Raw genomic sequence first — 26,863 nt, 5'->3', positions numbered from 1 at the left:
TAGACGATATGAGCAGTTTGACATGGAATTGTGTATCAGTCATGAGACCTGTTTTGCTGTTGAGAGGGTACACCCTGCTGTCTGTGATGAGCATTGCACTTTTTAAATTTGGGTGAATCACTTCTGTGGCTGCTGGTCGATGGTGAATGAGCACTTTATAGAATACGAAGCATCACTCACCATTTTACTATCGCGGCTTCTGTTTAAAAGAATGAAAACCTCATCTATTTTCTAGTTGACAGTGGAAAAATGGAAAATTTCATTTACATGCGAGGACTTATTCCTAATGTGAACATGTTTTAGTCAGATTGTCCTCAAAGGGTTTTTTATCACATGTTCAGGGCTTGTTGTGTTACAGGTGCTACTTTACTGTTGACACAATTCTGTTGCTCTAAGCATCTTTATTTTAATTCTAAACCTTAAATGGTAGCATAACAACATTCTCTCCAGGTTCTCCAGCTTCCTCCCACAGTCCAAAAACATGCTTGTGAGGTGAATTGGCAACTCACTAAATTGTCTGTAGGTGTGAGTGTGAATGGTGGTTTGTTCTCATTTGCTTTCTGTCCCTGGATGACCCGGCACATCAAACCCCTATGACTATTTGAGACAGCAAGCAAACATTTAACTTCCCCTGATAAAACCTTGTTCCAAGTACATGCATTATATTACAAGAGCTGATAACATGCACCGGCCAGCAGATGCTGCTTTTCTTGACTTGTGTTTACTCACTCGTACAATTGCAAACTGTCCCACAGGCTCTCTCTTTCAGCTCTGGTGCCGACACCCATGCAGACTTTGCGACTCTCAACGCTGACGTCAATTCGCCGTCTGCGTCGTACATTCTGAAACTTGCCAACCGTCTGTATGGAGAGACCACTTCCAAGTTCCTCCAGGTGGGTCTTCAGATGACAGTGAGTCAGTGAGGTTATTTGACATTAAATTGGCGTTTACTGTCTTCTGCAGGAGTTCCTTGATGGCACTGAGAAATACTACCAGGCAGACCTGAAGGCTGTAGATTTTGTTGGGGCACCAGAAGAGTGCCGAGGGGAGATTAACAGCTGGGTGGAGCAGCAGACGGAGAGTATGGATTCACCCCACCGGGCAAAGTTTTTCCAAAAAAGATCAACTTCTTTCAACTTCATCATCCTCTCTGTGTATATTTACTTTCAGACAAGATCAAAGATCTTCTGAAGCCAGGATCAGTCAGTAGTATGACAAGGTTGGCGCTTGTTAATGCCATCTACTTCAAGGGAAACTGGAAGAACCCCTTTGATGAGGCCGATACAAAAGAAATGCCCTTCAAACTCAACGAGGTGTGTCATCTTCAGTTCCATTCACACAAGCAATGTTACCCTGTTGGTCAGGGGTTTCCCTGGGAGGGCTGTATGTGTGAACATGGGTAGTTTGATTGAAAACAGAGGAGTGATGGAAGGTGGTTCCTCAAGAAGGTTATTGTCCTCATTAATACTACATTAATGAGCTGTAACACAGACACACAGCCTGTCTATTGTTCTGACTTTATGCGCATGCTAATGCTCAAGGCTAAATGGAATCAAACTTGAAGAGCTGTTCTGTGCTTTTGACAGAATGAGAGCAAGCCAGTCAAGATGATGTACCAGATGAAGAAGCTGCCCTACAACTACATTCCTGACCTGGGCCTGCAGATCCTGGAATTGCCCTACGTGGACGATGAGCTCAGCATGCTTATCCTGCTGCCTGAAGAAGCCTCTTTGAAAAAGGCATGACGAACACCTAATTTCTCAGTCAGCCATGGTCATTTTTTTGTATTTAAGCAATTTCTGTGTTTAGCATTGAAATTTGCCTTCAGTCGAACACGTTTTCCAAGGCCATTGTATAAAATTGTCCTACAAGGAAAGACGGAAAGGAAACAGAGATGGACGTTCTAGGTCATAAGAATCGTCTAGCAGTTCATACTTGCCAATACATTTATTTATTTATTTATTTTAATATACAATCCGTGTTCCGTTTCAGTTGGAGAAGGAGCTGACTCGGGAGAAGCTGGATGAATGGACCAACAGGGAAAACATGGACGTCCACTCAGAAGTCTTGGTCCACCTGCCCAAATTCAAACTGGAGGAAGACTACGAGCTAAACGAGCCTCTGGCCAAACTGGGCATGGAAGATGTTTTTTGTGGGGCGAAGGCTGACTTGTCTGGTATGAACGGCGAGAGAGGACTCTTCCTGTCCACGGTGGTGCACAAGGCCTTTGTGGAGGTGAATGAGGAAGGTACGGAGGCAGCTGCAGCGACAGCGGGCATGGTGGCTTTCTGTATGTTGAGGGAGGAACACTTTACAGCCGACCACCCCTTCATTTTCTTCATTAGACACAATAAGACCAGGTCCATCCTCTTCCTCGGTAGATTTTCATCTCCTCAGTAGACCGAACCAGTTGATTCCAACTGAAAACTCAAAAGAAAAAGGTGTTTCAAGAATGGTGATAAAATAAAGAGTAATACAATTTTTTTGAAATAAAAAAAAAAGAATGTGTGTTTTCATTTTTTTAAAAGAGTTGTTTCTTGTGATAGCTAATGTGTTCAATCAGGGGTGGGCAAACCTTCTTACTGGTGGGGCCACAATGGGTTCCAAATAGACAGAGGGGCAGGAGCAGATGAGCGGAGTGTTTTGGTGACCCACCCCAAAAAATAAGATATGTAGAAAATGTGCTTTAATGTCTATTGAACTTTTATTTTTATTATGTTATGTATCTTATTGTCTACTTTAATATCATTTCTTCAGGTTAAGCATGCCTGTGTTAGATTATAAAGCTGAGAGTTATCCTCAAGAAGTCAGTTCAGGTGAACATTGTAAAACACACCCAAAGTGGAACGTTCCCAGTCACATGACACAGTGATAATAAAATATTTAGAATTATAGATCTATATGAAATTGCTGTGAATTGTAAAACTGTATTAAAGTGATGTCACTACTTCGATTTATATTGGCTCATTTATTTCATATCACAGCTGAAGCTGTACTCGGGCAGGTGTGTTCAAGATGTTTTCAAAACACAGTATCAGAAAGCGGGAAGGAAGGCGATTCAGGTCGCAGTGCAGTAGTTTGCTAAACAGCCTGGTGTGAGTATTTAAGAAAACTGGAGCTACAGGGATTTTTCAACTGCAAGTATTAATTGGGGAGATGTACATGAATACCAATATATATTTTGTAAATAAAATATTGAAACAAAAAAAAACAACAAATAACCCATACACAACCAAAATTAAACCGGCAGTGACGGCTGACGTGACCACAAATTAATTGTGTGGTGGTAAGTGAGGCGGCAGTTTGAATTTACATTTCAATAAATAATATTTACCTCTTTTTTTGATCATCAGATTTTTCTTTTTTAACGTGAAAAACCTGTATCGATAGCAACAAAACAAAACAAAAACAAAAACAAAAAACTACGACATTTTAGTTATCGATGCAAAGCATGTTTTAGTGTTGTCGGTACTTTAATATGCGCGCGCGGGGGAGGGGGGGGTGTCAACGTAAAAATGACAACAAAAAAAACTAAACTAAAAATGCGTCGAAAATGAAGCAGCAGACATTGTCGACGTTTGAATAAATTGGATCCGTCCTTCCCCTCTGCTCTGGAATGTTAGGGCGTTTACCCACTAGTCCTGTGCGGTTAGTGCCAGCACTTCACGGTACGGGACAGCTCGGTTGAAAGTTATTTCCATAAGCCCGACTAGTACTTGAGTGTGGGCGGAATCACGGTTGCAAGGCGACCGTGTCCCGGTGTCTGTACACCATAGGATTCACTTTTTATATTAACCGTGGTTTTGTTTTGTTTTGTGCGAGACATTTTCATAGGGCTTAGAATTATTTTGTTTCATACTGTTGACTTGTATCAAAACACTGTCCTAGAAGAGAAGATGTTAGACGCTGAAACGATCACCTTGAGTCTCACAGTCGTTTATTATTAGACAAGAATATCCGCACAACTTAAGTCCACACAAAGCACAAAACAGCAACAACTCCTATTCGACCGGCGTTAACAAGCGAGCAGCGTTTAAAAATCGCTATAGGGAGTGAAACTTACGAAGTGCGTAAGTGCGTCTCCCAGGCACTTGGACGGTGCCGTGTTATGTCTTTTATCTGAGAGGATGTGAGAGGCGAGGTGGCAAAGGAGAGGGTTGGATGGAGGCAGAGGATTGGCCGTGGCCTCCCCTGAAGGGAACAGTCTGAAGGAAAATGTGGTGTCTGGTTTTAATTTGGAACAATGAATAAACCTCCCAGCTGCTCGTAAATAGACACTTATTTTGAAGGTTAGGCGGAAGCAACGTGTTCGAGGCAGTCATCCACCTCCAAATCTTCGCTGCTGCTGCTGCTGTAGTGCCAATACACGGAGCTCGCTCCTCCGGTAGTGAACAGGTCCAGCAGAAGGAAAGACGACTCAGTTGAAGTTGATCCGACTCAGGTGGTGAGTGTTTAGTTGTCACACTGTGATGTATGTAGGATGTTTAACTACCGTGCAATAATACGTCATTCAGTATCGGTGGCGACTTTTATGCCATCCAGGTTTAGAGTTGATGTAGCGGCGGCCATCTGCTAGGTGACGCGCGCGTTGGCTTGGTGGACGTAGTTTTTCTCCACCGTTCCCCGAATTACATACAGACAACATCACTGTTGTTGTCCCCGCCGTATTGTGTTCCCCCCCCCGCCCCCCACATCACGGGTGGGAACACATTGTTTGAAGCTAACTGCGCTAGCCGCCCCGGGTTTAGCCGCTCACTGTACATCGACTCTCGACTAATATGTAAAGTTATTCTCTTCTCCATCCACTCTGGGAACTCTTAACTCTTTATCTACTCCATCAGGTGAGCTGACGTAAATTGCTGTTGGCTGTTTGCATTGTGTTAAGCCCCTGTCAAATTACACTGAGCAGCTCCTTGTGAGCGACCGCTTCTTTGACAGGTGCAAATATTAGGACATCGACGTGTTTTTTTTTTTTTTTTTTTTTTTTGTCCTTCTGGTTCTCGTGCTCGCCGTACCAGATGAGCAACCAGGGCGATCACGCCTCTCCGATGAGAGTGTTGGTGACAGGAGGGTCCGGCTTGGTGGGCAGGGCCATACAGCATGTCATCAAGCAGGAAGGAGGAGCCAAGGAGGGTGAGGAATGGATATTCCTTTCCTCGAAAGACGCCAATCTCATGTACGGACATGCATGATTCTGTATTGTTTTTGTTTTTGTTTTGTTTTTTAATTTTATTACCCTCTTATTCTTGACGCTCTTCAACAACTTCACTTATATGTTGTGTGTGTGTGTGTGTGTGTGTGTGTGTGTGTGTGTGTGTGTGTGTGTGTGTGTGTGTGTGTGTGTGTGTGGTATCTCCTCAGGAATGCTGAGGAGACGCTGGCGGTGTTTCGAAAGCACCAGCCGACCCACGTCATCCACTTAGCAGCCATGGTTGGCGGGCTTTTCAAAAACATGAAATACAATCTGGATTTTTGGGTATGTATATTAATATTGATAAAAAAAAAAAAAAAAAGAAGAAAAAAAAAGAAGAAATGAATGAAAACGAACAAATATGGATATGTCTGGAGAAGCCACCTCAGGAGAGCGTAAGAAGAGGTTTCTCCAAGTTGAGCTGTTTCCATCACCAGTTTTTAATTGCCATATTTAGGTTTTGGGCAATTCTAGGTGTAATGGAAACGCAGATATTCATTCATTCATTCATCTTCTATACCCGCTTATTCCTATTCAGGGTCACGGGGGTCTGCTGGAGCCTATCCCAGCTGTCTTAGGGCGAAGGCAGGGTGACACCCTGGACAAGTCGCCAGTTCATCTCAGGGCCGAAACGCAGATATTGCAGTTTGTTTTTGTTTTTCTCAGTGGGCTTGAGCTAATGTGTTCAATCAGGGGTGGGCAAACCTTCTTACTGGTGGGGCCACAATGGGCTCCAAATAGACAGAGGGGCGGAGCAGGAGCAGATGAGCGGAGTGTTTTGGTGACCCACCCCGTAAAGGAAAAAAATATATCATAAGATATCTAGAAAATGTGCTTTAATGTCTATTGAACATTATTTTATTTATTATGTTATGTATTTTATTGTTTACGGGCCGCATATGGGCCCCAGGCTGTAGTTTGCCCATGCCCGTGTTAGATTGTAAAGCTGAGAGTTATCCTCAAGAGGTCAGTTCAGGTGAACATTGTAAAACACACCCAAAGTGGAACGTTCCCAGTGACATGACGCAGTGATAATAAAAGATTTAGAATTATAGATCTATATGAAATAACGGCTATTTCTATTTTTTTTTTCTTTTCCAGAGAAACAACGTCTTCATCAATGACAATGTGCTGCAGGCAGCGCACGAAGTCAGTGTGGCCAGGGTGGTCTCCTGCCTGTCCACCTGCATCTTTCCTGATAAGACCACCTACCCTATTGACGAGACCATGGTGAGATGTCCCACAACCCGCATTCACAGTTGGCTGGCATGTTATTGATCAGTAGAGGTTTTTAATATCTCCCGACCCCAACGTTTACTCTAGGTCCACAATGGCCCACCTCATGAGTCCAACTATGGCTATGCCTATGCAAAGAGAATGATTGATGTCCATAACAGGTACTGTACTTAAAAAAAAAAAAAAAAAAAAATGTTTCCTTTTGAAAAACATGAGCTGTTTGCATAAAGCTTGTGTGTGTTTGGCAGGGCCTACTTTGAGCAATACGGCCGTCGCTATACCTCCGTGATCCCCACCAATGTGTTTGGGCCTCATGACAACTTCAGCATTGAGGATGGCCATGTGCTGCCAGGCCTCATACACAAAGCTTACATCGCTCAAAGTAAGTCGCACTGTAGAATGGGAGGGATTGTGAAAGTTAACGTTCATTGGGGGTGAAAGTAGTTAACTATCAATAGGCTATTAGCTTTATATTCGCTTGATAAAATGTATGCGTCTGTTATTATCTGTTATCTGTTATCTGTTATTTTGGCAATTTAACATAAAAGATGAAAGCAACACATTTTATTGAGCCATTCCACGCAAATTGACATCTCAAGCAGTTCCTTGTTGTAACTTTGCTGATTAAGATTTTCAGCTTATTAAAACCCCAAACTCAGAAAATTATTATAAAATTTGAGGGTTTTTTTTTTAAGCTGCAAGACCTGATCAGCAAAATGCAAAGAAATAAATACTTGAAATATATTGATTTGCATATTATTCCTTTATATAATATGTCACATTCACCTTTTAAGTTGAATTGCAGAAATACTGCAACCTTTTCAGGATATTTTATTTTCTGGGTAGCACCTGTAGTTTTGATGCCTTGAGTGACAATCTACAATATAAAAATAGAAATAGTCATGAAAATGAAAGAAACGCCTATCAATCAGAAGTATGTGGCCAAACTTTTGACTGCTAGCGTAAATCCACTTAGTTATTTAATTTTCTATTCAGTTGTAATTTGGACGATGTCCAAAGTAGAGCAGCTGCTTTTGATCATAACCTTAATGTGTGTTTATTTTCCTGTGTCGTGACGTGAAGTTCAAAGGCTAGAGCCGAGTATTTCCTTGGCAGCGATTCTAAGCTCCGGCTCACTGCATCGTAATATCCTCTTTGTGTGTGTCCCGACCAGAGGAGGGGAAGCCTCTGGTAGTGTGGGGCTCCGGCACTCCCAGGAGACAGTTCATCTACTCCCTGGACCTGGCTCGCCTCTTCCTCTGGGTTTTGAGAGATTATCCAGAGGTCGATCCCATCATTCTCTCCGGTGAGTCTCAATTCCGCAACGCAACGTTTGCCGACCCTGAATTGCAGCGATAGTAACGTGTGTGTGTGTGTGTGTGTGTGTGTGTGTGTGTGTGTGTGTGTGTGTGTGTGTGTGTGTGTGTGTGTGTGTGTGTGTGTGTGTGTGTAAACATCCACCGGCTCCAGTTGGAGAGGAGGATGAAGTGTCCATTAAAGAAGCAGCGGACGCAGTTGTCCAAGCGTTGGACTTTCAAGGAGAAGTGGTTGTATCCTTTAATCCCTGGCCAGCCATGGGACAGCTTGGCACTGCGCTGCTGCGAACGTTGCTGTAGAGTTTTCCATTGTTTGCTTTACCTTTTTGTGATGAGTGCGACGCTCGCTTTATTCAAATGTGCTATAGAATTTCAAGAGCTCTCAGAACTGGTGACGAGTCATTCCCGATTTCAAAATAAAAGGGACCTTTCTCCCCACCCCGAAGGACATGATTTTGTTCAAATTGTATTTAAAATGACTCGTATACCGTAATTTCCGGACTATAAAGCGCACCTGAATATAAGCCGCACCAGCTAAATTTAGGGGGGAAAACAAACGTGCACATATACAAGCCGCACTGGACTATAAGCCGCAGGTGTTTCGTCAGGAAACGGGTCCGGTTCGGCGGCTTCGAGCCTGCGACTCTGGACTCGCACCGCGGATCCTGTTTGCGGGGTCCCGGCGGTCACCTCGGTTAATTGGTATGGAGTCGGACCAGGACTCGAGGCAGCGGCGCACCGGACTCAGTGTTGCTCTCTCCGTGTCGCCGCTTCTCTCGTCTTTGCACTTCCTGCTAAAGCGCCCCCCTGGTGGGTGAAGTAAAATCCACAGAAAATGCATAATGCGCATGGTTCAAAGCGTGGGGGAAAAAGTAGCGGCTTATAGTCGGGAAAATACGGTAATTTATGAGAAAGCTCTGAATGTCACTCCTACTAAAGTCTGTTCAATAATATTAATCCATCTTGCAGTGCATCTTCCCCGTGCACGCAGGATTTTCTGGCTGAACGCTTCCTTGACCGCCTCTCTGTAGTTCGACAGCACTAAAGCAGACGGCCAGTTTAAAAAGACGGCCAGCAACGCAAAGCTGCGTCGTTACCTTCCGGACTTCAACTTCACGCCGTTCAACCAAGGTGAGGCGCTCGCGTTCACTTTTTGCAAACGCTCGATGTATTGAAGAGTTGTTTCACAGGCCTTCTTCCTCTCACCCGCAGCGTTGAAGGAAACCTGCGATTGGTTCGTCGCCAACTACGACTCAGCCCGGAAGTGACTGACTGAGACTGAAGGAGCAGGTAGACGCTTGGTCCACCCGGGGGGCGTGACCTCCGTTTGAAGACGAGCGGCCGACGGGAACTTGAATGCACTTCCGTCAGGGCCGTCTCACTACCATAGACGAGGATCCTTTTCTCTTCCTTTATATTCATATTTTCCAGGTGTGGGAGGCTACGAGTTACAACTCGGGGAGTATGTGCACTTTCCCCACCCGATATGTTTTGAAATAGGAAAATGTCGCTTCGAGCCTCAAATCCGGATGGGGGTGCACTTTTCTGATTGTCTTTTTCTGCCGAGGTGACCTGTACATTTTCTTGAACATTTCTGAGCCGGATTTGCTTTTCGACCGATGAAACTGAACAAAGAATAAATTTTCTACTGCCTTACTATTTCTCCCACAAGTGTCTGGCATAAATACACATCTGTTCCAACAGCCCAAATCTTCCATTTTTTTTAATTTTTATTGGACATTATGCAGCTCGATGCTTGGTTTAGAAGATCCTGGGGGATGGACTGAAGATTTCAGCCCTGCCGTCTTCTTCTTCATCTTCTTCACAGTTAGAATAGAATAAAGTGGAGCTTGGCGAGTAGACTGCATGGATGGATGGATGGTGGGTGAACCCAGTGACCCGCAGTTAACGGTAAACTGCTGAAAACGGGTGTAGCCCACTAGGTTCACCCACAGACGTCCTCCACTAGACTTGCGTGCAGAGCCTCTCCACATCTTGACTTTAATCTGGAATTTTCAACTTTATACTTGAATTGGAAACTTGAAAAATCATAATCCTCTTCTGGACATTTCTGTATAATTCTGAAAAGTATATTATTGTTCAGTTCTAACAAAAAAAAAAAAAAAAAACTGAAAAATTTGGTGTGTTCTAAAAAATTTAACCAGTAGTGTTAATTTCACTTTGCTTTTCAATAATTAAATAATTAAATTTGAGTCTTTGTTTTATCTTAATACACATGCACAGACAAAATACAGAAATGTAATAATTTATTAACTAAAAAAAGTCTAAAGAAAAACATAAAAGCAATTTTGCTTGTCAGTTACTTCACACAGAAATACAAATTTTATGACATCACAATAAAAGTCAGTCTAAGTAGTGTTGTTAGGAGTGTGTGTAGGAGGTGTGTCCTCCTTCATGCACTCTGCAGTACTCCTGTCCCAGCAAGGCTCTCTTCTTGCACGCCTTGCCAGTCTTAGTGATTCCACTGCACAGCAGGCGGCCTGTGATAGAGCTGGGAGAGAAATAAAAAAATAAAATAAATAGGTCAGTCTCTACTGTCAGAGGTATCTGAAGTGTGTGAGAAGGCGAGCGCCTACCTGTTGCTGGCGAGTGAAGGAGTGGGACTTGCACTTCGTGAGTCGTTCACAAGGTCTCTCGAGTCGTTCGCTGGGTCAAAAACAACCCCCAGGTTCCGCAGAGGAATTTCATCCACAAATGCCTGAAGAGAAACATTTCCAACGTGACTGATTAATATCGTCAAGATCTCAGCGTCTCCGCCTCTTCACGCCTCCTTCGACTGGACGTGCTCACCGCCGACAATGGTGCGAGCCTGGGAGTCCACTGATTGGCCATGACAAAACCTGGCAGGAATTTGGACTCCGCCTTCGGATTCCTGGCAGGGGGAGGAGACATTGACGAGATGCCCAAGTCACCTGCACACATAGGAACACATTAATACTGTTTAGCAACAACTGTGCAGTATTTGCATAAGCTGTCATACTGTATATTCTTCATTAAAAAAAAAAAAAAAAAAAATTATACCTGATACGAAACTGTCCGAATTCAAAATGTCATTTTCATCAACGAAAGCATCTTTTTCTTCTCTGCAATTAAAAACAAACAAACAAACAAACACTGTGATTGGTCAACAGTCTCAACAAGCATTGTAGCACTTAGTGCTGTATTGCTGCAAGACACACCTGTCTTGAAAGAGCAAAGCAAATCAACTCAAATCTTTGCAAAAATTTTTTTCAAACAACTCGTAGATTAAAACTGAACTCCGCAGACTCACTTGTGTGGTGTAGAAGAAGGTGGATAAGAGGGCCGGGCTGAACCTGCATCCTTACGAGGAGGTATTATTTCAACTGGGGCCAGCAGCAAAGGGGCAGCCGGCCTGTCAGTGGCCCGGAAGCTCGCCCACAGCCGATTCACCAACCAGTGACCTTCGGACCAGAATAAAAATGAGAAAAAGACAAAAACGGGAAACAACGCAATCGGCCACTGCGCCGTCTCAACGCCGTACCCAGGGAGAGAGTGAGCAGCAGCACGCTGAGGTTGGCCAGGTCCAGCGAGGGCTGCTGGTGGACCTCTGCCACCGCATTGAGAGGAACGCTGAGCAGCAGCACGGTGCGGGAGAACGCCGGGCAGCGCAGGAACGTCAGCAGGACGGCGCACACAACAAAGTAGCCCAGGTGAGCAACGCACGTCCACATGGCTGTCAAGCTCAGCCCTGAGAGAACAACAAGCACAAAGGGGGGGGGGGAATCAGCTGATGAAGATCATTTTTGGTCACCGAGTGTACGGAAGAGAATTTTTTTTTTTTTTTTTTACCAAGTTTATATTTCGAGAATAAAGTTGAAATTTTGTGATTAAAATTGAAATTTCAAGAATAGTCGAAATTTCATCATTAAAATGGAAATTTCGAGAAGGAAACAGACAGAATAAAGAGGGAGTGTAGTTGTGTGTGTGTGTGTGTCGGTGGTGTTACCTGCCCAGCCCAGGTAGCCCTGGATCATGTGAAGCCGTTCCTCAACCCTTCTCTGCATGTTGTCCAGGTAGTGCAGCATGGAGCCCAGGGTGCCGTTCATGCGCTCCAGCTTGTTCATCACGTCACTGTAGTACTGTGACGTCTGGTGCTGGTACTGAAGGAACTCCAGCATGCTGTGGTCTGATTGGCCCCAAAAAAAAAAGGAAAAAAAAGACAAACTATTTGATCTGGGTGCCGTCCAAACTTGAAGGATTTTTGGATTCTGCTCACATTTCTAATACCAATTTTTTGGTGGATGTCCTGAGCTTGGTGTCGGACGTCTGCGAGGTCTTTGACAATTTCACTGTGACTGTCTTGTACCTCCAGACCTTGCGCTTGCAGATGCTCACTCACATTCTCTGAAAAATACATTAGAGTCAAACCGTAATTACAGTAGTGCTGAATTTTTCAGGATTGTTTAGTAAAAAAAAAAAAGAAAAAGTTAAATACAATTATCATTTAAATGGGGATGTTGACTGAATTGAGCACCATCCGTGAATATTACCGCATCATTTCAGATTTGCCAGTTCATTTTTGATTGTCAACTAATTTTCTCATGCAGACAGAAAGATTAATTTCCTCAAGCAGATGGAATCACCACAAAAATTTCTGTCAGTACATTAACCAAATGTTTTCTTCAATAATTTTCTGACAATTAAAAAAAAAAAATCATCTTAAAAAAAAAAAGAAAAAGATAAAAGTGCCATTTGAGAAACAGAATCTTTTTACGTTACCTGCATTCTTTTCCTACATAGTCGAGACAAATGGCAGTGTTAAAATATTGCCGATTCATCCTGTACGTCAAAGTCATTCTCCCTTTCAAGAGTTTGAATCATCAAAACCTCAACGTCACCAGAGGTCCTCCTCACCCATTTTCTGCGTGATGCCCTGTATGAGCTGAGCCACCAGCTCCTGTCCAGAGGCGATCAGGGCTTTTTCCTGGCTGAGACGCAGCAGGTTGTCCCTCAGCGAACCCTCCATCTGCTCCTGGCCTTCGTACAGCTTGCCCTGCTGAGCCTGCAGAGCGTTGTGACCATCCAGCAGTCTGTCCAGGGAGGCTGCGGTCAGTTCCTTCAGCTCCAGCTGACCGTCCTTCAACACGCAGAGTGAAAAAGATGACGCAGGATTTGACGCTTTATTTGTTTAATTGTGCCTAAAAAGAGAAATTTAGGAGATTTATACCTTCAGGTCCTTCATGGTCTCGAGTTGGCTTGTGGCTGTAGTGATGAGTGAATTGACGGTGAGCTCCGCTCTGCGTCTGAAAAGCTGCTGGCGAGTTGCGTAGCACACAGAGCGCGCCCTGTTGCTGATTATGTGATAAGCGTTCCAAGTGTCGGTATCCATGCTTTGTGTGCACTCCTTTAGAGTCTGAAAGACAGGGTGGGAAGCGTTCAAGTGGCCAAACGTTCAGTCTCTGTTGTAAAGCAATAGTTCTTTCCATGTTATTCATATGAACATTGCTTATATAATTATTATACTTTACCATTTTATCTGTGCACTGGTAGGTCGGGCGCCCTTCGCTATCTGCTTGACAGTTGAACAGGACAACTCCAAGCTTTCCGAGCTGCTCCTCTGTGAGGCTGTCACAGCTCGCCTTTAGCTGTGCAACCACCTACAAACCAGCATCAAGTTTAATTCACTGATAACAGAGGAAAAACCAATGTCGACTTCATTTGAAGAGAACATCTTAAAATTAAAGTAATGTTTATATTTGTGCATTATTAACTTTCCAAATTGAGGCGGGTTTCCATCTTCTTACTGATAAAAAAAACTTTTGTCTCGGGAAAATTAGTTTTTCCGCCTTTTTCATACCAATACAATAAATTGTAAAGCATCTATTTTCACTATTTTGAGGGATCAATCTGAGCTGTAGCTTTGCATTTGACCTGAGAAAAACTCCGCCAGACAATTTTAGCCAAACCCAGGACGCTGCCTAAAGGGGAGAGTGATGATTCTTACCCTGCAGTGGCAGCTCTCTAGTGGGCTGATCTCAAAGTGCTTCGCCTCAGCCAGAAATTTCTCATCGGCCGTCGCCATCTCAAACCGAGCATCTTTGGCAAGAGGAGCAGGGAGAAGATCTGCAGGCTGTGGTGGTGGTTCTACTGCAGGGGGAGGAGGAGCTTCTGCTCGCCGCAGCCATTCAAACAGGCCACTGGCTGTGAGTGGCTGATAGATCAGCGTGCCAATCAGCAGCAAACACAGCTGGTGAATTTGAGACTGGACCATGTCTGAAACACACAAATTAATGAGGGAATGAATGAATGAATGAATGAATGAATGAATGGGCATATTGCATAAAATATGCAAGCGTGTTAAATGTTCATTTTACTATCACAACGCTCCACCTGACAGCAATGTACTGAATAGTGACCCCAACGCTCTAAAATAATCTCCGTCTAAAACGTGATCCAGTTTTATATTGAACTACACAACAGCGAAATTCAAATGGCTCCACTTCAAACACCAACAACAATAATAAAATAAGTGAATTATTTCAAACAGAATTTGTAACTTTTGAAGACTTTTAAAATGAAAAGGCACGTTTTTAATGTAAGAAGGAGACGCTACAGATATATGTGCAAAAAGTGCAGTAAAAGTAAAGAGTTGTCAGAAAAATAAATACTTAAGTAAAGCACAGATACCTGAAAAATCTACTTCACTACAGTAACAAAGTGTGTGCATTGTGTTACTTCCCGCCAATGGTGATATGATAAATAACCATCTAAATGTTAATGTCTTTGCGTTTGTATCATCTGATACTTCAACTGTAGTAATATACGTCTGTCTTTCCGACATCTAAAACGTGAATATGATGTAGTTTTTCAACTGATGTGTTTACAAAAAAACCCCGCAACAATCTAACTTATCGGCGCTAGGTGGCGACAACGCGCCAAATTAGTTTGAACATGTTCTGTTATCAATGGCATTTTATCGATCCGAAGCATTTCAAATAACTCAAGAAGAAGAAAAAAAAAAAAAAAACAACAGCTGGAGTTTTTTCCAAGAACCCCACGGATGAACATGAATGCATGAACGACAATATCAGTTATATGTCAGAGTGTGTGTCCAGGGTTGCGTCTTGCCCGGGCATGTCCTCACCGCTGCGCTGCACAACTGCTGCATGTTTACACACATTAACGCAAGCATTTTCTCCCCAAAAAAAAAGAAAATGCATGCGTATATGTGCCATATCATTCATTTAACGTAAAACTGATGCCACAAGAGAAAACGTGGCCAGGTGACAACACGCAAAATTTGAAAAGCCTCCCGCTAAATCAGAACATAACAAAAAAACAAAACCAAACAAAAAATTCAATTAAAGATGAAACAACTGAAAAATCCCTTCAATCTTTCATTCAAGTCAAGCTATGGCAAAACCGCAAAAGTTTGAACCGTACCTGCACTTGGCGTTCGCAGGAACCTCCACGGATCACAGCTGATCGCAATGACAACTAACTACTGTTGAGTCCAGCCCATGGATGCAGGTCCAGCCCTTATTCTGCCTATGATGCGTAACCAACCAATGACGTCACAGTTGACCACAGTAACCGTGGGGAGCGTTTGATATATCTTTTTATTTATTAATTTGTGATAAATACATATTATATTAAGTATATTCCAAAACAGAAGAAGAAAAATGAAATATAAAAACAATTTAAAAAAATAAAATAAAGCTCGGCTCCTCCCGTACCCAAATGCAGACAAAGATGGTGGGAACTCCACGCCGGAAGTTAGTTGATCTTTTTTTTTTTAATGTATTTTTTTTTTTAAATAATTGCGCAAAACAGTACAAACAAAAACAAAAAACAAACAAACAAAAAACAACAACAACAGCAATAAAAACCATCGCCAGGGGGTTGCATACATAAAAGTATTTTTACGGTTTGCACTATAAAAATAATTGTAGAAGGCAGATAGATAAATAGTTTTAAAAATAGAATTTAAGATACTGTTGGACATCGTTCTCAAATGTAAGAAAATGTGTTTTTAATACATTTAAACATTACAAATAACTTTGTGCAGTTGCGTGTTTTTCGTAATGTTAGGATTGACTACTTCATTGTCTTGTCACAATGTTACAAGCTTCTGCAAAACTTTTATTATTATTATTATTATTATTATTAGTAGTAGTAGTAGTAGTTAAAAGTAATTTAAAAGTAAGTTTGTAGGCTACTATAAAACTCAGAATTTAGTTCAAAGCTAAGTTATAACAGATAATTAATAAAATGGGACGTTACACAACCAAATAAACAGAGCACTTTCTGGTTAGGCTGCAGTTGCAACATGCACACACGGTCAAAACAAATGTCATACTTACTTTCACATTAGCATATGGTTACTATTCATTTATGTCAAGAGCAAAAATAAAGGCCCTGTAAATCCTTGCCATTGTGAAATGTATCAGGAATGGGCAGCAATGTGAATATAAGGACCTGATAAAAGCCTTCAGTGACTGGAGTCACAAGAACTGTCCTACTGAAAAACCTCAAAGACCAAGGAAATAATAATAGAGTTCTTGCAGATCCAAGTCCCCTCTTCAGCCAGAGTATCAGTGGGGAAGACCTCAAGGTGGTGCCAAGTCATAAATATCCAAGTGTACAGCTGGATAATAATTTGAAGAGGTCCCTAAACAGAGACACTCAATAAATAAGGGAAGCGCTGCCTCTTTTTCTTAAGGAAGCCAAGATCTCTTGACGTCTGTAGCAAAATGCTGAAGATGTTTTGTTTGTGGTGGCACGTGTGTTGTTTTATGCTGCAGTCTGCTGGGAGGGAAGGAAATTTGTCTTCAGTCTTGCTGGTTGATTTTTCATCCACCAGGGATCTCCAGGGACGAGCAGTACGAGTAAAACAATGGTCCCAGACATCACTGCAACAGAACAGGTATTTCCTGCTTCTGGAGAGGTCTTCATTATCCCATTTAGTCATTATATGCATGAAATAATTCTATTTAACCATTATCACTTCCCTCTTCATTCTATTTTGTTTCTAAAATGTAATAAAAAACAATGTCATGTCATACTGGCAATAATAATTTGACTAGAAGTTCTCACAATGCCTTTATTGAGATAATAATAAAAAAAATTTTTATAAAATTGACCAGAAACAAACAAAAAATAGGTGGCCGGGCTTCCGTTGGCCGTTGTGGTGGCGGGTGGCTGTGGTGAGGAGGCTTAAAGGCTGCCACGAGCCAATGTTCTTTCCACATTCAGTCTTGTCATCCCTTCTTGAAGAGAGACTTCAATAAATATCTGAAACACAGTGACATGATGCTGTAAAGGCTCACACTCAATTTTCTTTAATGATTTCCACACAAATAAAATTGACCACCCAATAATTTCCTTCCATTTCCCAAGCAAACTCGATTGGGCTTCTTACCTCTGGAAGCATGACGTCAAAAACAAAATCCAGGAGTCTGATATCGCCTCCCTTCATTTTTTTGTCCTCGATAATTTTCAACAGTGCAAAAATCTATTGGAAAGAAAAGTACATGATAAACAAATTTGCCTTTTTAAAGTCACATCTCTGGTAACACACATGCACGTGACTGACTGCACTGTCATTTACCCGCTGGTCACTTAAATTAAGTGTCCTTCATTTAAGGAATTGTTTGAGGTTGAGGGACGTGGAAGGATTCTCCCACAGGTGCATCCTGTTTGACCGGATGCTACCATTGACGAGACCATCGACGAGACCATCGTGCAAGTTCTGAAACCAGAGAGTAAAAGGTGAACATATAATAATCTGCCAAAGTAAGAGACACTGTAAATAATTAAAGCACAGTCTATTCAAAAGTTACCTTGTGGTTTTACACACCTGGAGATTGTGCCTCAGGTACAGACATAGCTGCAGTGTGACGATGACACGGCCATTGAAGTTATGGAGTCCATCAGTCCACTCCTGGTATCTGTACGCCACCTCACATTCCGGGCTTCTTTTATTGTATATAGAGAGGTCTGAAATAGACATGAAAAAAAACAAAACAAAACATTAGATAAATCTTGAATTAAACTGGATATGATCACTCTGATAACTTATTGAACGTACTTTGTACTGATCCTTCCACGCCAACAACTGTGGCTTTGTTAGTAATTCGAACGCCGTCCTCCAGTTTTGCATTGTTGTCACAGAGCTTGCAAGTTGTTTCATTTGGAAACAACTGCTGAGGGAAATCTGTTGGAGCTCTGCGGGCTCTCACCTCTTCAGGGAGAGTGTTTTTTTTGTACTTCCATCTCTTCAGTGGGGAGACTGCCAGAAATGGTTTCCGTTGCTGGTGTGTTTGGTGGCACGGTCGTGAAAAAGTGTTTGTGCTTCTGGAAAAGGTGCCACTTGGCAATGTATTTATGTGTACAAGATGCAGATGCACTCGCTTTAGCGCAGGGACAATGCCAGGTGTTCTTTTTAACGTTGTGAGTTACAACGACTCTCCCTAAAGTGCTGTAATGGTGTACATCGTGCTCATAAATGGAAAAGCAGATATAATTTGGAGAAACAGTGAGGTCGACGAGGACAGACAAGGGGACGTGTGCTTCTTCTGCTTCTCGTTGCCTTGTTTTGCACACTGCCACTTTGGAGTCTGTGAATAAACCGTTTTCCACCATTTCCTGGAGGACTCGGTGGTCCAGTTGTTCATGACTGGCGGTGGCGTCACAGTAGTCCAACGAACGGATATGGCGACACACGCTGTGAGGGAGACCGCTTTGCTGTGCAAGCAGGTGGTATTTCTGGCAACCCTCCATCTCGCATCTCATCACATGTTGCAGTCCCCATGTCTTGCGCTGCACATGAACTGGAACACTGAATCCCCTGGAGGTTTTTCTGACGGCATAAAGGCCGTTTCTTTGATCAATGCAGGTACTTTTTAGGTGAGATTTTGCCGTTATGTCTTTTTCTTGGCCGTGCTTTCTTTGGACGTGTAGAAAAAGATTTTTCTTGTACAGAACACGTGGACAGTGTGGGCACTGCACATGGCTTGGAGGCAACTCGCCAGTCGTTTTGCTCTCCGGAGCAATGGTTTCTGTTGAGGTTATAGCTGTGGGTGACGACACACACAGCTCTGGCTCTTTTGGTTCCGCTTCTTGGTCTTTCTGCAAGTCTGTGACAACTGCAGGGGTCTTCGGGGATGCCGTTTGAACGTATGAATGGTCCTTTTCAACAGCTGACACAAAAGGCGGAAGTACGTAAGAATGGTCCATATTCACTAATGAAAGAGCAGGGCGGGTCTCTGTTGGGGCTGGTTGAGGAGGTGGAACTGTGGCGAGTTGGGGAAAATCACATCCGTTCTCGCACTCTATTAAATGTGCTGTAATGGTGTCTTTCCGGACTACTGTTCTTCCACAAAATGGACAATGAAAATGGCCTCCATGTCTGCACGGCAGATTGCATCTGTAGATGACCTTTCCTAAAAAAGGGACAAAAAAAAAAATGTGTGTTAAAACCAGACAGTGCCTGAGAAACAAATATTTACTCAACACCTTATAGAGTATATACACGTGCATTTTCGGTCTATTTAAAAAAACAACTGGGTATAACAATGGTTGAAACATGACATGCAGAATCACAAGTATCATGCAAAATGACATGCACATGCACATGCATATTTTTCCTGAATATACCATTAAAATGCACTGCCTGTGCCTCGTGACTCAGCAAGTGCCTCTCGATGACTCTTGCGCTTTTGGTATAGAATTTGGGGCAGAGAGGACACCCAAAGACCGACGGTGACACGTTTGTGCACTTGAGTCTTTCCTCCGTACAATTGTGAATCTGGAAGAAAGAATATAAACACATAGGCAGACAGACAGATAGATAATGGTTAAGGAAATAATCGTGTTTATATAATAATTTCCTAAGGAGGGTGACTGGTGTGCCTATTACATAAAAAGGGTAATAGCTCTGGATAAAATTGGCATATACGACTTTGTCACATCCGTTAGCGTACTTTCTTTGGCTAAACTAACGTTAGCCCGGACCATCGACTCAAGCGTAGAAACAAGCTTCACGACGACACGACAATGTAACGAATTCCTCGAAACATCGCATTTGAAAATAGCACGAATCACATCTTCTTAGTGACCATGCCACACTCGTTGGTGGTGAAAAAAATAAATAAAATAAAATAAAATGTAAACTTTTTTTCTTACCATTCTCGCGCTCTTCGTTTACAATGCTGCTATCGGGATGGACGCCTAATAAGCATTTCACGAAGAAGAATGAACTTCCGGTGTGAAGTTCTGGTATGGAAGTTATGGATACGCTAGTTTAGTTTTTGTTAGATAGTTTTTGTTGCTATTGTTTTTTGTTTTGTTTTGTTTTTGTTTGTAGTGTTTTGCTCAATTATTAAAAAATACATAAAAAAAAAAAGAAATGAAAAGGTCAACTAACTTCCGGCGTTGAGTTCCGGTCTTGCGTTATGGTATTGGAGTTATGGCGCCGTGTCCACCATCTTTGTCTGCGTTTGGGTTTTTCTGCCGTGTTTTGTTTTTCCCCGGGTCAGCGTGGCCGCAATGTATGATGGGATATATCGCTGGTCAAGTGGGTGAGTGATCGTCGGTTGTTACACTCCATTAAGCGATGCATTGTGGGATACTTTGAATCATTAGAGTTGAGTTTGGGGTTTAATATATTTCACTTAAACACTCGGACAGCAGTACAAATAGCGGAGCCCCTTTTGTAGTTAGTGCGCTGTAAAGCGAGTTAAGGGAGTGCTTTCGGGAAACTGCCACACATTTCAGATCAAACCACGTCTTGGGTTTTACGAAACACTGGATATCAGCATTTCTGAAGAATATAAGGTGAAATGAATACGTTGCGGTCAATACCGGTGAAGCCAACGCCGCGTCACGCCACGCGCCACTCCGTGTTATTTTATGGTCGTCCAAGTAATTAGAAACACGTGTGTTGTATTTCGATTCTAATCTCCCCTGGATTATGCTCTTTGCTTTTCCGTAGCTATGTGCAACAGCGATACTGCTATTTGGGGAAACCTAACATTTATTTGACGGGTTTATATGGTCTTTCTCAATATTCACGCATCGTTTATGTTAAATTCGGCTGGTGGCTAGTGGATATTGGACTGCTGGACGAGCGGCTAACTAGCCGCTGCGCTAAAACGTTGACCATTTGCCCCCAAACAATGGAAGACTCCGGTTTCAAAAAGCAAAACTGGGACGTGGGGGAGACGGAGTTGCTTTTGGAAATCCTCAAAGAGCTCGACATTAAGAACTGCTTGGACGGGAGGAAAGTCAGAAACACCAAACTCTTCCGAGTAGCGCACAGGAGGATGACAGCGGCTGGCTACCACAGATCTGTGGACCAGTTAAAGTTTCGCTGGAAATTCCTCAAAAGTGCGTATTACAAGTGCAAGAGGGACCCCGACGCCGCTTCCCAGCACAAAATCCACGGCTGGTGGCGCTACCAGAAGACTATGGCGGCTATCATGGAGACCAGACACGCACTGGCCGGTGCAGGCGTCATCAACAGTGACAGGAACGAGGTGGTGACGGAAGACTCGAATGAGGACTCGTCAATGCCGCTGTGGTCCCAGCCCTGCTCAGGAGCCACAAACCAGGACCTGGATTTAATTGTAGGAGTGATGTTTTGGATTGTAGCTGTGATTTCATCCCTCCCTTGTGGTGCCTATGGTGTGGTGTTATTTCTTCAGCAAAGACAGATCGCATTTATTAGAAAGGAAGAAAAAAAACTTTGTGCAAATTGTTAGACCTAACAGAGCTGTGTATCTGTATAAAACTCAAACATTTTGTGAAAAAGTTTCCCCAAATTTGGGGGGTTTCTAGCGCGCGAGGAACCCCCGAAACCCTAACCCTAATTTCAACCTTAACCCTAACCCCATACAAGTCTATGAGGGTCAACTTTTTCCTAGAGACATGGGGCCAGTTGCTTTGTCATCAGGATCCCTCAAAAAACACCCACGCCTCTAGCGCATGAGGAACCCCGAAACCCTAACACTAATTTCAGCCTTAACCCGAACATTTTCAGAGAGTTTTATATCATAACATAAAAAACTTTTTACTTGCTTTGTTTAAATGAGTTTTCAAGTTTTTGCGTAGTTTTCATCACCTAAATTTGGAATAGAAGCCCATTTGGGTCGTGATTTGTTATTAAAGGGCCAATAAGTGCTTATCAATGACATATATAAGGTGATAAAACACTGATATGTGAAGCTTTAGTGGTTTTATCACATCACACAACCCCTTCCTGTTGATTTAGAACCTTTTCCACGCTCTTGTTTACAAAGCCAGACTGGCTGTGCATGTTAGTTTGTGGTTTGTATCCTTCTCCCATCTTCTTTCTCCGTTCTTCTTCTTCCACCCATGGAAAATACTCCTACTCACCACCCTTACAGTGAGAACAAACTGGCCCTTTTTTTTTTTAACGCGAGATAGCAGAACAATACATTTTGCAGAAGGCAAACCTCTGGAGTTACACGGGGTGTTCACTAGCCTTAACGCTAGCAGCTCACTCACTCAATATCAACATGTTTGCATTTTCCTCACTAACTGAGTGAGTGTTACATTTTTCCGTTTTTTTATTGTATTTATTTATTGTATGTATTTATTTATTTATTTATTTTTAGGATACTTTCATTTTTTGTGTTATATTGTAGGGAACATTGTCATAGTAGTAGGATTGGAATGGACTCATCGTTAACTTAAAGTTTACTCCCCCCTCCCTTTGATAACAGATCAAAATGGACCCTGACATGGAGCGGCAGAGGAAGATTGGTTTTATCGGTGCGGGGAACATGGCGTTCGGCATCGCCAAGGGCATCTTGAGCGGTGAGTCGCGGCACAACTGCTGAGAGACACAGCGGAGGTGTTTAAGGGGAGACGTTCACCTCCTGTGTGGTCCGTCCTTCAGGAAATGTTCTTCCCGCGAACGTCCAAGTGAGCGCGCCGTCCTCCAGGAACCTGGGACGCTTTCAGGTAACGTGATTTTTAATGTGGCGCTACTTGAGACACTCCACGCCCGGCTTTGGATCGGCGTGAAGCTAACTTTCCTCCCTCGGCTCTCAGGAGCTGGGGATCTCCACCACTCATTCCAACGTGGAGGTGGTGTGTGGCTCCGACGTGGTTTTCGTCGCAGTCAAACCTCACTTGGTTGCCGGCGTCCTCAGTGAGATTTCACTTCACGTTTCTGAGCGGAACATCATTGTGTCTGTGGCAGCAGGAGTGACAATGGCAACGCTGGAGGAGGTGAGTGCGGACCCCTCATGTCTTGTAATGCAATGATTTAGACAAAAACAAAATCTCGATTTTTCTTTTTTTTTTCTCTGAAAACTCAATTTTCGATTTCAGAAATGTTAGAACTACAAAAGACAATGCAATGAATTATTTTAAGTATTTCATCTTTATTTTTTTTTAAAGAAAAATCGCAAACAAATTTCCCTCTTGGGAATGAAGTTCAACTGAAAGATGTAGTGCAAACCCTCCTTGGGTTTAGTAAAGTGACAACATTTGCAGTGTTCTTGACCAAAGATGAATCCCTTGGGATGAATGAAGTGAGAACCTCACTTTCAGCAAACCTCACGTGAAAGTGAACAGGTTCTTCATAAACAAAGATGAAGCTCCCTCCGTTGGGAATGAAGTGAAAACTTCAAAACCAAACACAAATGAATCCCCCGTGGATAAATCGACAACCCGAACGGTCTTTCACCAAACGTCACTTCAAAAATAAAAGCTTTTCAATCATCTTGAACGACGATGAATGAATAAAGTGCAAAACTTTCACATTTTGTAGGAAGAAATAGAGGCCTGGAAAATCCATTTTAAGATTTTCTTTTTTTTAACACGGTCTTGACTAATACATCCGATTTCCATGTAAAATCGAATAATGGCACAGCCCTAGGATCAATTAGGTAACGTCCATGATATAAAATCATTTAATATTCTCTTTCTCCTTTAAGTACCTGCCTGAGAATGCAGTTGTCATCCGGATGATGCCCAACCTGCCATGCCTGGTTCAGGAGGGGGCGCTATTGTTTGCCCGGGGATCGAATGCTAAGCAGGAAGACGCGGCTCTGCTTCGTTCTCTGCTGCACCACTGCGGCCTGGTGGAGGAGGGGCCAGAAGCCTGGATAGACATCCACACTGGACTGAGTGGGAGCGGGGTGGCTTTTGTAAGTGTCTCTCACACAGAGCTCAGAATTGAAGGCAGACTAACCCATCTTTATTGTTTTTGAGTCACTGCACTAAAATAATTTGCACTTGGAGTTGCAAAGCCTGATTCTTGGTGCGATACACAACATCACGAATGCATGAGGGGTCCAGAAGCTTCCTCCAGCAGTGAGGTTAACCCTGCTTTAGCCCCGGGTGGTGATGGACGGTGTTTCCTCCCCCTTGCCGCCTTTTAGCTCCAGTAACACTTTGGAATCCATGGAGCCGCTCAGGAGTTGGTAGGGATGGAAAGAATTCCTCCCAGTGGACGCATACAAAATGGCCTGGGACTGGGTTGTTAAAAGAAAAAAAGAAAAAAAAGGCATCAGAAGCCAAACGCAGCTTGTCACCGTACTGCTTGTCTAGTGTTGGCCCAGGATGCAACTGTGTGATGCTTCCTGGAATGTTTTCCTGTTGTTTTGAGAGTGAGTGAGTGAGTGAGTGAGTGGCTCCCCTCGCTGTCCATTGGCTGGAATTGTTTTCATTTGCAGAGTTCCCGAGTAGTTGGAACATGGATTAGACTGAAGCTCTCGTCGACAATAAAGAGGGCAGCAAAATGGGTGATGTTTCAATGTTGGCGATAAAATGATTTTCTTCTTCGCATTGACGCGCGTATCGTCTGCAGGTGTACTTGTTTGCTGAAGCACTGGCAGAGGGAGCTGTCAAGATGGGAATGCCAAGTGCCCTGGCGCACAGCATCGCATCTCAGACTGTCCTGGTCAGTTTGACTGCGTGTTCAAAACACCACGAGCTTTCAATTTGAATTGAATTCTTTATTCGAGCATTAAAAAAAAACAAAAAAAAAACACAAGTATCGAAGAAAAATAGTCAAAGAAACAAATATAAAGTTCACAGTGTGCTGTTTGGCCTTATGTTCATATTTTGCGCGTTGATTTCATTTCAACGCCGTGTGTTGCAGGGAGCTGGCAAGTTGCTCCGCGACTCCAGGAAACACCCGGCGCAGCTGCGGTCGGAGGTCTGCACCCCAGGTGGAACCACCATCTATGGGCTTCACACCCTGGAGCAGGGGGGCGTCCGAGCCGCCACCATGAGCGCCGTGGAATCTGCCACGGAAAGAGCGAGGGAGCTCGGCCGCAAGTCCGGGGCGCGGATGATGAAATGACAGCAGTTTTTTGTTTCACCGGTGAGCCCGACCGCCTCCACGGACTGGAATAAAACGACCTTTTCGTCTCCAATCCGTTTTCCATCAGGGTTTCCATCACCCTCAGAATCGCTTGAAAACGGGTGATGGAAACACCTGAATTAAAAAAAAAAAAAAAAAACACCCTCTGAAATATGGCTGTTTGTAAGCTCTCACAAGGTTTCGCAGACATTCTCATATAGAAATATACTGCAAAAGGGCAGTGGAAACTTTTTTTTTTTTTGGTTGCATTTACAAGACACAGGACTTGTGGACCAGTTTTCTCTGACACAACAAAAATCTTGTCCGTCGTGGCCTTTGCCATACTTTGTGGGTGATTTTTTTATCCGTTGCCTTCATCGTTCATTCAATATTGCCAAGGGGACGATGTTGTGAGAACCATCGCGACAATCCAACAGCTTTTGAGGGTTCCATCGTTCTTCCTGCCGAGTTTCATGCCGAGTTTTTTTTTTTTAGCGTCATCAATCAAAAGTTTTTAATTTTACACATCCTTCTAAATATTTTTCCCTTTGTTGGTTTTGCCAATTTTTTGGGAGTTTGAAACAAAGTCAGGCTCATTCGTGACAAAGTGAGTGCTTTTAAATGGGGTCAGGATGGTCGGCCTGTAAACCTGGCACTAATGTGTGCAAGATATAAAACTATAATATAATAATTTATTAATAATTAAATACTTAGTGTTTTTGACTTGTTCATGGGAGGATAGTTGTCCCTTCAGTTTTATTGCAGTGTAGTAAAACCAAAGGGACTGAGGTCATGAGGCATTCTTAGTCATGGAATTATTCTGAATCAAAAAAGGACACAAGAAAGATGCCAAATGTGTTCTTGTTAGAGTCATAAATATACAAACGGTGCGAAAACGGAAAACTGTTGCAGACGAGAAATGGCGACGCTGATTAAATAAGTCCACAAACGGTACACGTTGAATAAAAATGAGTTTCATTCACATACACACACACACACACACACAGTACTGTATCCTTGCTTCAGTCTTATTCCACTAATGTCTTAAACCCTTTTTGTGGGCCAGTACCTTTTGGGCTTACATGTCGGAATTGTTGCCTTCGTTGTTATGATTTGGTCACCGTCAGTCAAAAGGAAATGTATACATTTTGTTGTTGTTGTTGTTATTATTAATAAATTATGTCATTTCACGTTTGGTCAAATAAAACATGCAAAGTTGGGCTCATTGTGTTGGTTCCTGTCCCAGCAGCATTTCCATATGTGTTCATTAATAGTTTTGATGCCTTGATTGACAATCTACAATGTAATTAGTCATGAAAATGAAAGAAATACCATGACATCAGAAGTACGTGTCCCAACCTTTGACTGCTGGAGTAACTCTACACAGAAACGCAGCAACAATTGAATTGTAAAGCTTTTCCTTTACTCATTCCACTTCACGGCATCATATACAGAAACAAAGTTCAGGACAGCTTAAGCGCGTCATCGTGGTTTAGAATCAAGTCATATTTACTGAGCTGATGCTGACGAAATCAAACATTATCACATTATAAAATATCTCACTACCATCACCAGCCCACATCTCCATTCCTCCACCCTCCAAGGTCCTCCTTCTCTCTCCTCCTCCGTCTCTTCCTCCTCCTTCTCCCCCTCCTCCACCTTCTTCCCGTTGTCACCCAGGGCAGGAGAAGCACACGTTTTACCCGCCGGCCTCGTTTCTTCAAACAGAAAGAACCAAAAACACGACAGTAAGTAACGTTGTCGCACGCTGACAGCCGTACTATCTTTCCCCTGATC

The 26,863-nt window shown here is 42.9% G+C and overlaps 4 protein-coding genes and 1 long non-coding RNA gene across 6 annotated transcripts in view; 3 read left to right on the top strand and 2 right to left on the bottom strand.

Annotated features, from left to right (window-relative positions):
* Positions 1-2,947, top strand: part of serpinb1 (serpin peptidase inhibitor, clade B (ovalbumin), member 1) — a 66,644-nt gene extending 63,697 nt beyond the window's left edge. The window contains exons 4-8 of the mRNA XM_076045365.1: positions 756-893; positions 964-1,081; positions 1,171-1,313; positions 1,587-1,739; positions 1,993-2,947. Of these exons, the coding sequence (XP_075901480.1) occupies positions 756-893; positions 964-1,081; positions 1,171-1,313; positions 1,587-1,739; positions 1,993-2,400 (960 nt within the window). The 3' untranslated portion in view covers positions 2,401-2,947. The remainder of the gene's footprint in view (positions 1-755; positions 894-963; positions 1,082-1,170; positions 1,314-1,586; positions 1,740-1,992) is intronic.
* Positions 2,948-4,321: 1,374 nt separating this feature from the next.
* Positions 4,322-9,398, top strand: LOC142900825 (GDP-L-fucose synthase-like). Of its 2 annotated transcripts, XM_076045368.1 has the most exons (10): positions 4,322-4,444; positions 5,019-5,176; positions 5,362-5,476; positions 6,293-6,421; positions 6,515-6,588; positions 6,676-6,809; positions 7,602-7,733; positions 7,898-7,977; positions 8,775-8,874; positions 8,956-9,398. In XM_076045368.1, the coding sequence occupies exons 2-10, from the start codon at positions 5,019-5,021 to the stop codon at positions 9,009-9,011; spliced, it is 978 nt and encodes a 325-aa protein (XP_075901483.1). In that variant the 5' UTR covers positions 4,322-4,444; the 3' UTR covers positions 9,012-9,398. The 2 variants fall into 2 exon arrangements, with proteins under 2 accessions (XP_075901483.1, XP_075901482.1); XM_076045367.1 differs by lacking the exon at positions 4,322-4,444 and having other exon boundaries at positions 4,976-5,176.
* Positions 9,399-9,993: 595 nt separating this feature from the next.
* Positions 9,994-13,998, bottom strand: bmb (brambleberry). The gene is made up of 12 exons (XM_076045361.1): positions 13,730-13,998; positions 13,254-13,382; positions 12,953-13,138; positions 12,640-12,862; positions 12,013-12,129; positions 11,732-11,911; positions 11,267-11,473; positions 11,036-11,186; positions 10,786-10,847; positions 10,555-10,676; positions 10,341-10,462; positions 9,994-10,255 (listed from the first exon to the last, which is right to left on the bottom strand). The coding sequence occupies exons 1-12, from the start codon at positions 13,994-13,996 to the stop codon at positions 10,126-10,128; spliced, it is 1,896 nt and encodes a 631-aa protein (XP_075901476.1). The 5' UTR covers positions 13,997-13,998; the 3' UTR covers positions 9,994-10,125.
* A 2,836-nt stretch (positions 13,999-16,834) lies between these two features.
* On the bottom strand, positions 16,835-20,004 carry LOC142900915 (uncharacterized). Its single transcript, XR_012928948.1, has 7 exons — positions 19,912-20,004; positions 19,384-19,534; positions 17,816-19,169; positions 17,585-17,724; positions 17,336-17,476; positions 17,147-17,239; positions 16,835-17,019 (listed from the first exon to the last, which is right to left on the bottom strand). It is a non-coding gene; the product is annotated as an uncharacterized LOC142900915 (long non-coding RNA).
* Positions 20,005-20,251: 247 nt separating this feature from the next.
* On the top strand, positions 20,252-26,291 carry pycr3 (pyrroline-5-carboxylate reductase 3). Its single transcript, XM_076045364.1, has 7 exons — positions 20,252-21,353; positions 22,473-22,566; positions 22,649-22,713; positions 22,804-22,983; positions 23,694-23,906; positions 24,569-24,661; positions 24,863-26,291. The coding sequence occupies exons 1-7, from the start codon at positions 20,904-20,906 to the stop codon at positions 25,064-25,066; spliced, it is 1,299 nt and encodes a 432-aa protein (XP_075901479.1). The 5' UTR covers positions 20,252-20,903; the 3' UTR covers positions 25,067-26,291.
* The last annotated feature ends 572 nt before the right edge of the window (positions 26,292-26,863 follow it).

The sequence above is a fragment of the Nelusetta ayraudi genome, unplaced genomic scaffold (assembly GCF_046127955.1).
Source record: "Nelusetta ayraudi isolate G7.1 ecotype Tasmania unplaced genomic scaffold, CSIRO-AGI_Nayr_v1 ptg000084l, whole genome shotgun sequence".
Taxonomy (NCBI): domain Eukaryota; kingdom Metazoa; phylum Chordata; class Actinopteri; order Tetraodontiformes; family Monacanthidae; genus Nelusetta; species Nelusetta ayraudi.
This window is presented reverse-complemented; position numbering and strand designations above follow the sequence as displayed.

Excerpts from the sequence above, each read along its gene's own strand:
- LOC142900825 (XM_076045368.1), top strand. The coding sequence starts at position 5,019 with ATGAGCAACCAGGGCGATCACGCCTCTCCGATGAGAGTGTTGGTGACA. Across the intron at positions 7,978-8,774 it reads ACTTTCAAGGAGAAGTGGTT|TTCGACAGCACTAAAGCAGA; the intron begins GTATCCTTTAAT and ends GCCTCTCTGTAG. Across the intron at positions 8,875-8,955 it reads CTTCACGCCGTTCAACCAAG|CGTTGAAGGAAACCTGCGAT; the intron begins GTGAGGCGCTCG and ends TCTCACCCGCAG.
- bmb (XM_076045361.1), bottom strand. The coding sequence starts at position 13,996 with ATGGTCCAGTCTCAAATTCACCAGCTGTGTTTGCTGCTGATTGGCACG. Across the intron at positions 12,863-12,952 it reads AGACCATGAAGGACCTGAAG|GACGGTCAGCTGGAGCTGAA; the intron begins GTATAAATCTCC and ends TGCGTGTTGAAG. Across the intron at positions 10,463-10,554 it reads GGCTCGCACCATTGTCGGCG|GCATTTGTGGATGAAATTCC; the intron begins GTGAGCACGTCC and ends GTTTCTCTTCAG.
- pycr3 (XM_076045364.1), top strand. The coding sequence starts at position 20,904 with ATGGAAGACTCCGGTTTCAAAAAGCAAAACTGGGACGTGGGGGAGACG. Across the intron at positions 22,984-23,693 it reads CAATGGCAACGCTGGAGGAG|TACCTGCCTGAGAATGCAGT; the intron begins GTGAGTGCGGAC and ends TTCTCCTTTAAG. Across the intron at positions 24,662-24,862 it reads TCGCATCTCAGACTGTCCTG|GGAGCTGGCAAGTTGCTCCG; the intron begins GTCAGTTTGACT and ends CGTGTGTTGCAG.